The 14,000-nt window shown below is 44.8% G+C and overlaps 1 protein-coding gene across 6 annotated transcripts in view; it reads right to left on the bottom strand.

The window, feature by feature from the left end:
• Positions 1-14,000, bottom strand: part of LOC115172803 (phosphatidate phosphatase LPIN1) — a 32,862-nt gene that overhangs the window by 8,289 nt on the left and 10,573 nt on the right. Inside the window, exons 4-9 of one of the 6 annotated variants that reach the window (XM_029730567.1) lie at positions 5,542-5,855; positions 4,736-4,852; positions 3,862-3,954; positions 3,404-3,518; positions 2,609-2,999; positions 1,155-1,248 (exon numbers count right to left, since the gene is read on the bottom strand). In XM_029730567.1, the coding sequence (XP_029586427.1) occupies positions 1,155-1,248; positions 2,609-2,999; positions 3,404-3,518; positions 3,862-3,954; positions 4,736-4,852; positions 5,542-5,855 (1,124 nt within the window). The remainder of the gene's footprint in view (positions 1-1,154; positions 1,249-2,608; positions 3,000-3,403; positions 3,519-3,861; positions 3,955-4,735; positions 4,853-5,541; positions 5,856-14,000) is intronic. The other 5 variants (XM_029730569.1, XM_029730570.1, XM_029730568.1 and 2 more) reach the window with 5 other exon arrangements.

The following is a 14,000-nucleotide window of genomic DNA, read 5'->3' as shown; positions in this document are numbered from 1 at the left end:
AGGGTCGTTGTCATGTTGGAAGGTGAACCTTTGCCCCATTCTGAGGTCCTGAGCGCTCTGGAGCAGGTTTTCATCAAGGATCTCTCTGTACTTTGCTCTGTTCATCTTTCCCTTGATCCTGACTAGTCTCCCAGTCCCTGCTGCTGAAAAACATCCCCATAGCATGATGCTGCCACCACCATGCTTCACCGTAGGGATGGTGCCAGGTTTCCTCCAGACGTGACGCTTGGCATTCAGGCCAAAAGTTCAATCTTGGTTTCATCAGACAAGAGAATCTTGTTTCTCATGGTCTGAGAGTCCTTTAGGTGCCTTTTGGCAAACTCCAAGTGGACTGTCATGTGCCTTTTACTGAGGTGTGGCTTCCGTCTGGCCACTCTACCATAAAGGCCTGATTGGTAGAGTGCTGCACAGATGGTTGTCCTTCTGGAAGTTTCTCCCATCTCCACAGAAGAACTCTGGACCTCTGTCAGAGAGACCATCAGGTTTTTGGTCACCTCCCTGACCAAGGCCCTCCTCCCCCGATTGCTCATTTTGACTCCTCTAGGAAGAGACTCCTCTAGGAAGAGTCTTGGTGGTTCCAAACTTTTTCCATTTAGGAATGATAGAGGCCACTGTGTTCTTGGAGACAAACATTTTTTGGTACCCTTCCCCAGATCTGTGCCTTGACACAATCCTGTCTCTGAGCTCTACGGACAATTCCTTCAACATCATGGCTTGGTTTTTTCTGTGACATGCACTGTCAACTGTTTGACCTTATATAGACAGGTGTGTGCCTTTCCAAATCATGTCCAATCAATTGAATTTACCACAGGTGGACTCCAATCAAGTTGTAGAAACATCTCAAGGATGATCAATGAAAACAGAATGCACCTGAACTCAATTTCATGTCTCATAGCAAAGGGTCTGAATATCTCTGTTTAGAAATTTTTATACATTTGCAAAAATGTCTAAAAACCCATTTTGACTTTGTCATTATGGAATATTGTGTGTAGATTGATAAGGGATTAAAAAAAAGATTTTTTGTAGAACAAGGCTGTAACGTAACAAAATGTGGAAAAAGGGAAGGGGTCTGAATACTTTCCGAATGCACTGTATGTGTGTGAGACAGGTGTGCATGTAAGTGTGAGTGTGTGTGTAAGTTACAGTTGTGTTACCTTTTGGGGAAGTAGAGAGCAGCCACATCTGGCTCCAGCTCAGTGATGTCATCCAGGTAGATTCCATCAGAGCCCAGGTGGTGGCTCCTCTTGTCTACAGGTACAGCGTCACACGTTACCATGGATACAATGACTGACAAGGCATTACTTTCATTCATTAAGTTGATACGAAACTAATGGCTGAGGCATTCATATCAACAGACGTGAAACTAATGGCTGAGGCATTCATATCTACAGACGTGAAACTAATGGCTGAGGCATTCATATCTACAGACGTGAAACTAATGGCTGAGACATTCATATCTACAGACGTGAAACTAAAGGCTGAGACATTCATATCTACAGACGTGAAACTAATGGCTGAGGCATTCATATCTACAGACGTGAAACTAATGGCTGAGACATTCATATCTACAGACGTGAAACTAATGGCTGAGACATTCATATCTACAGACGTGAAACTAATGGCTGAGACATTCATATCTACAGACGTGAAACTAATGGCTGAGACATTCATATCTACAGACGTGAAACTAATGGCTGAAACATTCATATCTACAGACGTGAAACTAATGGCTGAGACATTCATATCTACAGACGTGAAACTAATGGCTGAGGCATTCATATCTACAGACGTGAAACTAATGGCTGAGACATTCATATCTACAGACGTGAAACTAATGGCTGAGACATTCATATCTACAGACGTGAAACTAAAGGCTGAGACATTCATATCTACAGACGTGAAACTAATGGCTGAGGCATTCATATCTACAGACGTGAAACTAATGGCTGAGACATTCATATCTACAGACGTGAAACTAATGGCTGAGACATTCATATCTACAGACGTGAAACTAATGGCTGAGACATTCATATCTACAGACGTGAAACTATATATACATATATATTCTGTCTGTCCTCTCCTTCCAGGTAATGTTTCAGCTACTCAAACATGCCTGTCCATGAACACTGATTACAATAACATATAACATATGCCGTTCAGTAGACGCTTTTATCCAAAGCGACTTACAGTCATGTGTGCACACATTTTACGTATGGGTGGCCCGGGGAATCAAACCCACAACCCTGGCATTGCAATCGCCATGCTCTACCAACTGAGTGCCATACTCTACCAATTGAGCTCCATGCTCTACCAACTGAGCTCCATGCTCTACCACCTGAGCTCCATGCTCTACCAACTGAGCTCCATGCTCTACCAACTGAGCTCCACGCTCTACCAACTGAGCTCCACGCTCTACCAACTGAGCTCCACGCTCTACCACCTGAGCTCCACGCTCTACCAACTGAGCTCCATGCTCTACCAACTGAGCTCCATGCTCTACCAACTGAGCTCCATGCTCTACCAACTGAGTCATACAGGACACCCTAACCCTGAATGTGACACTGAAATAAACCAGATCATTACAGAAGCAGACTTGTAAGCTGCGTACCTTTCTTCTTAGATGGGGAGTCTGTGTGTCTGACCGTGTTGTCCCTATGGCCCCCCTCATCCAGTTCTGACAGCATTCTGGAGGCCACCAGTCCCTCCACCTCTCTACAGGCTGCCCATACTGCCTCCATGTCTCCTCCAGGCCAAGACCCGGCCCCAGACCCGGCCCCAGACCCGGCCCCAGACCCAGCCCCAGCTGTGTTGTCCTCGGGCTGGGGAACGAACACGGTGAGGGACGGGGGGACGCTCTTTTTTTGGCTCTGGGACTGGTTCTGATCAGAGGGGCCACCGTCTCCAGTGATGGTTCTGAAGTGTGTGCTGTCACACACAGGGATGGTGACAGGGGACATCCTCAAAGAATCTTGCATCTGGAACGGAGGGAAGAAGGAGGGCTAGAGGAAGAGAGAGAGAGAGGGAAAGAGAGAGAGGAGCAAGAAGAGAGAGAGCAGGACAGAGCAAGGGAGGGGAGGTAGGGTGAAGATGGGAGAAGAGAGAGAGAGATAGAGGAGAGATGTGTGGTTAGCGTGAGTGCAAGTGTATTAGCGTGTCCTCAGCAGCTCTCATGGAAGATGATTAAAGAGATTAAAGTCGGCAAACATCAGTCCTGATTTCTGGATCCATGTGTGGACATAATGCCTCCCTTTTTGTGTCCTTTCTTTCTTGTTCTGTCTCTCTGAATCTGTCTCCCCTCCCTATATCCCTCCCTCCCTTCCTTCCCTCTCTCTCTCCTTCCCTCTCCCTCCCACCCTTCAACCCCTCACTCCGTCCCTCCCCACCTCCCTCCCTCTCTCTGTACCTTGGCAGCTTGTGGCAGCTCTCCCCAGGCCCACATCATCTCAGGGTTGTCTTTGCTCTGATTGGTCAGCTCTGAGTCACTCTTTGGAGTGGAGGGGCTGGAGCCGCCTGGGCTGCTTGGTAAACAAGTCACATAGAGAGATGTGATTGGTTGAGCCAGTACTACACTGATTCATGGACATCAACAATACAGTACAAAGTCTCTGCTGGTTCGCATGGTTTTAGACTATAATGTAGTTGGTCTAAAATTAAACAAAGGATCACTTTTAAGCCTTAATGAAGCTATACTAATAAGTGAGATTGGATGGTGAGATAAATACAATTCAATTTGATTCGATTTTTATCACATGCGCCGAATACAACAGGTGTAGACTTTACAGTGAAATGCTTGCTTCCAAACCTTTCCCAACGATGCAGAGTTTAAACAATAATAATACAAAATAAAATAGTATAACTTACCTGATCGGAGAAGGGAAGAGAGAAGTCTGCTGTGGACAGGAGATGGACAGACCACCGCTAGGAGGGATAAACAGAGTATGTTCTGTCAGAGGACTGGAGGGAGAGAGAGATGGGGATGGAGAGAGAGATGCGGGTAGGGAGGGAGAGAGAGATGGGGATGGGGAGGGAGAGAGAGATGGGGGTAGGGAGGCAGTGAGATGAGGGAGGGAGAGATGGGGATGGGGAGAGAGATGGGGATGGGAGAGAGAGATGGGGATGGGGTAGGGAGGGAGAGATGGGGATGGAGAGAGAGAGATGGGGGTAGGGAGGGAGAGATGGTGGTAGGGAGGGAGAGAGAGATGGGGATGGGGAGAGAGAGATGGGGGTAGGGAGGGAGAGAGAGATGGGGATGGTGGAGAGAGAGATGGGGGTGGGAGGGAGAGAGAGATGGGGTAGGGAGGGAGAGAGAGATGGGGATGGGGAGAGAGAGATGGGGGTAGGGAGGGAGAGAGAGATGGGGAGAGAGAGATGGGGATGGGGAGGGAGAGAGAGATGGGGATGGGGAGGGAGAGAGAGATGGGGGTAGGGAGGGAGAGAGAGATGGGGAGGGAGAGAGAGATGGGGGTAGGGAGGGAGCGAGAGATGGGGATGGGGAGAGAGAGATGGGGGGAGGGAGGGAGAGAGAGATGGGGATGGGGGAGAGACAGATACAGAGAGAACAACTGTAAGCCATACGCTGTTCTTTCATTCTACAAAGGCATCCGACAAGATCCTGCATGAATACAACAACCAAACTGTTTATTATTCTGTTCTGTTCGATCTTGTGGGTGCATGTGTGTGTGTGTGTGTTTGTGTGTGTGTGCGCATGTGTGTGGGTTGGCTCATGTGTATCTACCTCTGCGAGTGTGCCCAGTCTACGTCAGGGCGTGTGTATGTTGTGTTCTGGGTGTAGGTGCTGCTCAACACACTGGCCTTAGGCCCCTGCTCTTCATAGAGCTCTGGAGTAGAGGCCCTGAGACAGAAAGACAAAAATATATATAGAGAGAGAGACAAAGATAGAGAGGGAGACAGAGAGAGAGAGAGAGGAGAGAAAGACAAAGTGAGAGAGAGCGACAAAGAGAGAGAGAGAAAGACAAAGCAAGAGAGAGAGACATTAACAACAACAACACACACATCAGATGAATGAGAGAGAATAAGGAGGGTGCGACTGATAGGCCCCGTTCACCACGGACATTACTCCACAGAGAAAGAGAGCATTGTGGGAAAAGATGAGTTACTGGAGCGTTTCCAATACGGAGGACACAGAGCTGGCATTCACACACACATACAGGTTCACACACACACGCACGCACGCACTCACACACACACACACACACACACACACACACACACACACACACACACACACACACACACACACACACACACACACACACACACACACATTAGACAGACACTGGTTACTTCAGGCTTGTTTACCCAGTCTCAGCCAGCACCCAACTAGCACAGGGATGCATGCGCGGGGGGATACCCCGAAAAAAGGTCTCTTGCTGTTTTTTTCACACACACACACACACACACACACACACACACACACACACACACACACACACACACACACACACACACACACACACATGCGCGCGCGTTGTACATGAGTGTAAATAGTGTTGATGTAAAGACTATATGAACTGTAATCACCTGCTGGCGTTGTTATCGTGCTCTTGCTCCTCATCAGTGCTCATATCGATGGTGAACATGTCCTCATCCTCTGAGTGCTCCCCACTCTCCTCCCGCCTCCCTCCTCCGCTCTCCCGCGCCTTCTTCCTCCTCTTCCTCCTCTTCTTCATCATCATCCCTCCTCCTCCTCCTATGGTCTGCTGGGAGCTCAGGGTCTGGACCGAGAGGGAGGTGGGGTCAGAGAGGCGAGACATGCCCTTCCCCAGCTGGGCTTCCATTAGCCCCGCCCCCTGGGACACAATAGGTGATGTTGCCAGGTAGGATGGAATCCCTTCCTTTTGGGGACAGGAAATAGAAAACAGGAAGTGAGGTCATGATGAAATATGAACAACTTGTTAAGTAATCAGCCATGGAAGTACATTTTGACCAAATATTATAAGATAGTATAACATATTCAGCTCTTCTAATCTTCAAGGTACACCAGGTGAGTAGCTTGACTGGCCAATCAGTAACATGAATCAGCTAATGAACTATCAGATTCCGATAAGTAGTAGCATGTGAGCCCTCCAGGCCTGCAGTTGAATAGTCCTGACCTGCAGATACATGATGGCGCCGACGGAGACGGCAGCATCGCGACTAGCTCTTAACCTGTTATGGCTTGGGGGCAGTATTTTCACGGCCGGATAAAAAACGTACCCGATTTAATCTGATTATTACTCCTGCCCAGAAACTAGAATATGCATATAATTATTGGCTTTGGATAGAAAACACCCTAAAGTTTCTAAAACTGTTTGAATGGTGTCTGTGAGTATAACACAACTCATATGGCAGGCAAAAACCTGAGAAGATTCCAAACAGGAAGTACCCTCTCTGACCATTCCTTGAGCTTCTTGGCTCTGTTTAAAGAAAATGTAGGATCTTTACTGTAACGTGACACTTCCTACGGCTCCCATAGGCTCTCAGAACCCGGGAAAAAGCTGAATGATGTAATTCCAGCCGCTGGCTGAAAAACTTTAGCGCGTTTGGATGGTGGTCGATCAGAGGGCCATCAGTCTGAGGCTCGTGCACGAGGGGATCCCATGCTTTTACTTTCTCTCTCTTTGAACGAATACACGCTTTCCCGGTCAGAATATTATTGCTTTTTTACGAGAAAAATGGCATAAAAATTGATTTTAAACAGCGGTTGACATGCTTCGAAGTACGGTAATGGAATATTTTGAATTTTTTTGTCACGAAATGCGTCGTGCTCGTCACCCTTCTTTACCATTCGGATAGTGTCTTGAACGCACGAACAAAACGCCGCTGTTTGGATATAACTATGGATTATTTGGGACCAAACCAACATTTGTTATGGAAGTAGAAGTCCTGGGAGTGCATTCGGATGAAGAACAGCAAAGGTAATAACATTTTTCTTATAGTAAATCTGACTTTGGTGAGTGCTAAACTTGCTGGGTGTCAAAATAGCTAGCCGTGATGGCTGGGCTATCTACTGAGAATATTGCAAAATGTGCTTTCACCGAAAAGCTATTTTAAAATCGGACATAGCGAGTGCATAGAGGAGTTCTGTATCTATAATTCTTAAAATAATTGTTATGTTTTTTGTGAACGTTTATCGTGAGTAATTTAGTAAATTCACCGGAAGTTTGCGGGGGGTATGCTAGTTCTGAACGTCACATGCTAATGTAAAAAGCTGGTTTTTGATATAAATATGAACTTGATTGAACAAAACATGCATGTATTGTATAACATAATGTCCTAGGGGTGTCATCTGATGAAGATCATCAAAGGTTAGTGCTGCATTTAGCTGTGGTTTGGATTTATGTGACATTATATGCTAGCTTGAAAAATGGGTGTCTGATTATTTCTGGCTGGGTACTCTGCTGACATAATCTAATGTTTTGCTTTCGTTGTAAAGCCTTTTTGAAATCGGACAGTGTGGTTAGATAAAGGAGAGTCTTGTCTTTAAAATGGTGCAAAATAGTCATATGTTTGAAAAATGGAAGTTTTTGTATTTTTGAGGAATTTGTAATTCACGCCACGCCCATCATTGGCTATTGGAGCAGGTGTTCTGCTAGTGGAACGTCTAGATGTAAGAGGTTAAGCAACTCTGCAGTATTTTGTTTGTTTATGTACAATTATTTACGTTATTTGCTCAGGAATTGTTTTTTTGAATCATTACATACAGCCGGGAAGACCTATTGGATATTAGAGCGACATCAACTTACCAGAACTACCAGCATTACAACCAGGATTACGACTTCCCTGGAGCGGATCCTTTGTTTGCTCTCCCCAGAGCAATTTAACTTATTCCAGAGGCTGATCCAAAACAACACCGGCGCAGGAGAGGTACTCGGGGCGGTCTTCTGGTCCGACTTAGGAAGCGTGCACACCACCCACTGCTCCCGAGTATTTTACTCGCTAATGTCCAATCCCTGGATAATAAAATTGATGATCTCAAGACGAGAGTTGCTTTTCAGAGAGACACCAGGGATTGTAACATGCTCAGCTTCACGGAAACATGGCTCTCTTGAGATATACTGTCTGACTCTATAAAGCCAGTTGGTTTCTCAGTACATCGCGCCGAAAGGAACAAATATGTCTCCGGGAAGCAGAAGGGTGGAGGTATATGTTTTATGATTAACGACTTATGGTGTAACTGTGATAACATACAGGAACTCAAGTCCTTCTGTTCACCCGACCTAGAATATCTCACAATCAAATGCCGACCGTACTATCTCCCGAGAGAATGTTCATCAATAATAGCCACAGCGGTCTATATCCCCTCCAAGAGGAAAAGGCTCCCAAAAATCGATCAACATATTGATAGCTGTAATCGTGCTGCTAAACCCTCGACCGTTGCTATACTACCTTCCAGAATGCATATAAGGCCCTCCCCCACCCTCCATTCGGCAAATCGGACCACGATTCCATCTTGCTCCTCCCCTATAGGCAGAAACACAAACAGGAAGCACCCGTGGTGAGGACTATTCAATACTGGTCTGGCCAATCGGAATCTATGCTTCAAGATTGTTTTGATCACGCGGACTGGGATATGTTCAGAGTAGCTTCAGATAATAATATCGACACATATACTGATACGGTGAATGAGTTAATCAGGAAGTGTATAGGAGATGTTGTACCCACTGTGACTATTAAAACCTACCCCAACCAGAAACCATGGATAGATTGGAATATTCGCGCAAAACTGAAAGCGTAAACCACCGCATTTAACCAGGGCAAGAAGACTGGGAATATAGAAGAATACCCTAGACCCACTTCAATTTGCTTACCGCCCCAATAGATCCACAGACGATGCAATCGCGAACCCCGCCTTGTGCAACTGGGTCCTGGACTTCCTGACGGGTCGCCCACAGGTGGTGAAGGTAGGAAACAACACCTCCTCTTCACTGATCCTCAACACTGGGGCCCCACAAGGGTGTGTGCTCAGCCCCCTCCTGTACACCCTGTTCACACTCGACTGCGTGGCCATGCACGCCTCCAACTCAATCATCAAGTTTGCAGACGAAACAACAGTAGTGGGCTTGATTACCAGCAACGATGAGACAGCCTACAGGGAGGAGGTGAGGGCTCTGGGAGTGTGGTACCAGGAAAATAACCTCTCACTCAACGTCAACAAAACAAAGGAGATGATCGTGGACTTCAGGAAACAGCAGAGGGATCACCCCCCCTATCGACATCGACGGTACCACAGTGGAGAAGGTGGAAAGCTTCAAGTTCCTCAGCATACACATCACTGACAAACGGAAATGGTCCACCCTCACAGACAGTGTGGTGAAGAAGGCACAACAGTGCCTCTTCAACCTCAGGAGGCTAACGAAATGTGGCTTAACCTGTTGGTGCTAGGGGGCAGTATTTGCACGGTCGGATAAAAAACGTACCCGATTTAAACTGGTTACTACTCTTGCCCAGAAACGAGAATATGCATATATTAGATTTGGATAGAAAACACTCTAAAGTTTCTAAAACTGTTTGAATGGTGTCTGTGAGTATAACAGAACTCATATGGCAGGCCAAAACCTGAGAAGATTCCATACAGGAAGGGCCCTGTCTGACAATTTGTTGTCCTTCTGTTGCATCTCTATCGAAAATACAGCATCTGTGCTGTAACGTGACATTTTCTAAGGCTTCCATTGGCTCTCTAAAGCCGCCAGAAAGTGGAATGGGGTGTCTGCTGTCTCTGGGCAAAGAACAGCAGGAGAGTTTGTAAGTGGTCAGCCTGGGGACAGTGAGACTGAGATGCGCGTTCACGAGACTACTCCATTTTTTCTTTCAGCCTTTGAATGAATACAACGTTGCCCGGTTGGAATATTATCGCTATTTTACGAGAAAAATAGCATACAAATTGATTTTAAACAGCATTTGACATGCTTCTAAGTACGGTAATGAAATATTTTGAAATGTTTTGTCACGAAATGCGCTCGCGCGTCACCCTTCGGATAGTGACCTGAACGCACGAACAAAACGGAGCTATTTGAATATAACTATGGATTATTTGGAACCAAAACAACATTTGTTGTTGAAGTAGAAGTCCTGGGAGTGCATTCTGACAAAGAACAGCAAAGGTAATCCAATTTTTCTAATAGTAATTCTGAGTTTAGTGAGCCCCAAACTTGGTGGGTGTCAAAATAGCTAGCTGTGATGGCCGGGCTATGTACTCAGAATATTGCAAAATGTGCTTTCGCCGAAAAGCTATTTTAAAATCTGACACCGCGATTGCATAAAGGAGTTCTGTATCTATAATTCTTAAAATAATTGTTGTGTATTTTGTGAACGTTTATCATGAGTAATTTAATAAATTCACCGGAAGTTTTCAGTGGGTATGCTAGTTCTGAACATCACATGCTAATGTAAAAAGCTTTTTTTTTATATAAATATGAACTTGATTGAACAAAACATGCATGTATTGTATAACATAATGTCCTTGGAGTGTCATCTGATGAAGATCATCAAAGGTTAGTGCTGCATTTAGCTGTGGTTTTGGTTTTTGTGACATATATGCTTGCTTTGAAAATGGCTGTGTGAATATTTTTGACAGGGTACTCTCTTGACATAATCTAATGTTTTGCTTTCGCTGTAAAGCCTTTTTGAAATCGGACAATGTGGTTAGATTAACGAGAGTCTTGTCTTTAAAATGGTGTAAAATAGTCATATGTTTGAGAAATTGAAGTTATAGCATTTTTGAGGTATTTGTATTTCGCTCCACGCGATTCCACTGGCTGTTGACTAGGGTGCTACGCTAGCCCAGACAGGTTAACACCTAAAACCCTCACAAAATTTTAGATGCACAATTGAGAGCATCCTGTCGGGCTGTATCACCGCCTGGTACGGCAACTGAACCACCCACAAACGCAAAGCTCACCAGAGGGTGGTGCGGTCTGCCCAACGGATTACCGGGGGCAAACTTCCCACCCTCTTGGACACCTATAGCACACAATGCCATAGGAAGGCCAAAAAGATCATCAAGGAAATCAACCACCCGAGCCACTGCCTGTTCACCCCACTAACATCCAGAAGGCGAGGTCAGTACAGGTGCATCAAAGCTGGGACTGAGAGACTGAAAAACAGCTTCTATCTCAAGGCCATCATACTGTTAAACAGCCATCACTAGCACATTAGAGGCTGCTGCCTATAGACATGGATTAGGAATCACTGGCCACTTTTAGAAATGGATCGCTAGCCACTTTAATAATGTTCCGTATCCAGCATTACTCATCTCATATGTAGAAACTGCACTCCACACTATTCTATGGTATCTTAGTCACTTTTAAATTGTGTTTACATATTGCATCACCCATTTTATATGTATATACTGTATTGTATTCTATACTACACCACTGATTGTTAAACAGCCATCTCCAGCACATCAGAGGCTGCTGCCTATAGACAGAGATTAGGAATCACTGACCACTTTAAGGAAATGAAACACTAGACACTTTAATAATGTCTCCGTATCCAGCATTACTCATCTCATGTATAAACTGTACTCTATACTACTCTACAGTATCTTAGTCACTTTAATTGTTTGTAAATATTGCATCACCCATCTCATATGTATATACTGTACTCTATACTATGCCACTGTATCTTAGTCCAATGACGCTCTGACATATATGTATATATATTCTTAATCCATTCCTACTTAGATTTGTGTGTATTGTGGGTATATGTTGTGAAACTGTTAGATATTACATGTTAGATATTACTGCACTGTCAGAGCTACAAACACAAGCATTTCACTACACCTGCAATAACATCTGTTAAATACGTGTATGTGACCAATAAAATGTGATTTGATTGGATGTGTAGTAAGCTAGGCTGCCGCTGCAGCACCCTCCAATACTGTCTGAATAGGAGGTCTATCCCTGTGAGGGATCTAGGGGTTTAGGAACACACACAGGTGGTAAAGATTTCCTCTGCTAAGGAAATACACTAGGAACGTGTGTGTGTGTGTGTGTGTGTGTGCGTGCGTGCGTGCGCGTGTGTGTGGTAGCAGGGAGCCTAGCAGCCAGTAACAGAAAGGTTGCTGGTTTGAATACCCACGCTGACAAGGTGAAACATCTGTTGATGTGCCCTTTAGAAAGGCACTTAACCCTAATTATCTCCAGGGGAGCAGTACTACTATGGCTGACCCTGTAAAACAACACACTTCACTGCACCTATCTATGGCTGATCCTGTAAAACAACACACTTCACTGCACCTATCTATGGCTGACCCTGTAAAACAACACACTTCACTGCACCTATCTATGGCTGACCCTGTAAAACATCACACTTCACTGCACCTATCTATGGCTGATCCTGTAAAACAACACACTTCACTGCACCTATCTATGGCTGACCCTGTAAAACAACACACTTCACTGCACCTATCTATGGCTGACCCTGTAAAACAACACACTTCACTGCACCTATCTATGGCTGACCCTGTAAAACAACACACTTCACTGCACCTATCTGGTGTTCGTGACAATAAAACTGTGTATGTCAGGGGCGGGCAACTAGATTCAACCGCGGGACGATTTTTGTCAGAGCGGATGGTTGAGGGGCAGGAACATAATTATACAAATGTGTACACTGCAACTGACCACAACTAAGCCCCAGAAGAGATTTTATTGGAAAATAACAATAAGTTCATCCCTTGATTACATTGAGACATACAGTCTGTGAATACATGAACAGATTCTCTGAATTAAACTCGTTTTCACCCTCAACATTCTCTATATCTATATATACTGAACAAAAATATAAACGCAACATGTAAAGTGTTGGTCCCATGTTTGATGAGCTGAAATAAAAGATCCCAGAAATGTTCCATATGCACAAAAAGCTTATTTCCATAAAATGTGCAGAAATGTGTTTACATCCCTGTTAGTGAGCATTCATCCACCTGACAGGTGTGGCATATCAAGAAGCTGATTAAACAGCATGATCATTACACAGGTGCACTTAAGAATGATGGAGGCCACTGTGTTCTTGGGGACCTTCAATGCTGCAGAAATGTTTTGGTACCCTTCCCCAGATCTGTGCCTCGACACAATCCTGTCTCTGAGCTCTACGGACAATTCCTTCGACCTCATGGCTTGGTTTTGCTCTGACATGCACTGTCAACTGTGGGACTTTACATAGACAGGTGTGTGCCTTTCCAAATCATGTCCAATCAATTGAATTTACCACAGGTGGGCTACAATCAAGTTGTAGAAAAATCTCAAGGATGATCAATGGAAACAGGATGCACCTGAGCTCAATTTCGAGTCTCAGAGCAAAGGGGCTGAATACTTATGTAAATAAGGTATTTCTGTTTTTATAAATTTGCAAAATGTTCTTAAAACTTGTTTTTGTTTTGTCATTATGGGGTATTGTGTGTACATTGATGAGAAATTAATTGTATTTAATCAATTTTAAAATAAGGCTGTAGTGTAACCAAATGTGGAAAACGGGAAGGGGTCTGAACACCTTCCGAATGCGCTCACAATTTTAGAACCTGAGGCATACTGCAATGACTATCAAACTGCACAACACACTGACACACACATGTATACACACAAGGCCACATGCAGTCATATGCACATGCCCACAGAAAAGCTAATAGCAGACCAAATAAATGGCTGTACGGACAGACGTATTAGCAGCCAGCGCTCTGGACACAAGATGTCAGGTCACATCACTCATCTTAACATCCTGAAACCTACATCATCATTATAATGTCATGTATATTCATGATGCCCAGTTCACATGGGTTTATAACTCACGTGAATCAGGGAGAGGACATAACCCTGAAAGTGTGTGTTTGTGGTGTGTATGTGTGTGTGTGTGTGTGTGTGTGTGTGTGTGTTTGTGTGTGTGTGTGTGTGTGTGTGTATGCTGTGCAGCAGAATGTAGAAAAGGGAATTTTCTGTCCATAAATAGGGTTGTTATTTTTGGCTGGGTCAAAGAGGAGGATTAATCCCAGAGGAGAAACA

Source organism: Salmo trutta, chromosome 33 (genome assembly GCF_901001165.1).
Source record: "Salmo trutta chromosome 33, fSalTru1.1, whole genome shotgun sequence".
Classification (NCBI taxonomy): domain Eukaryota; kingdom Metazoa; phylum Chordata; class Actinopteri; order Salmoniformes; family Salmonidae; genus Salmo; species Salmo trutta.
The sequence above is the reverse complement of the archived record's forward strand: the minus strand, read 5'-3'. Positions and strand labels throughout refer to the sequence as shown.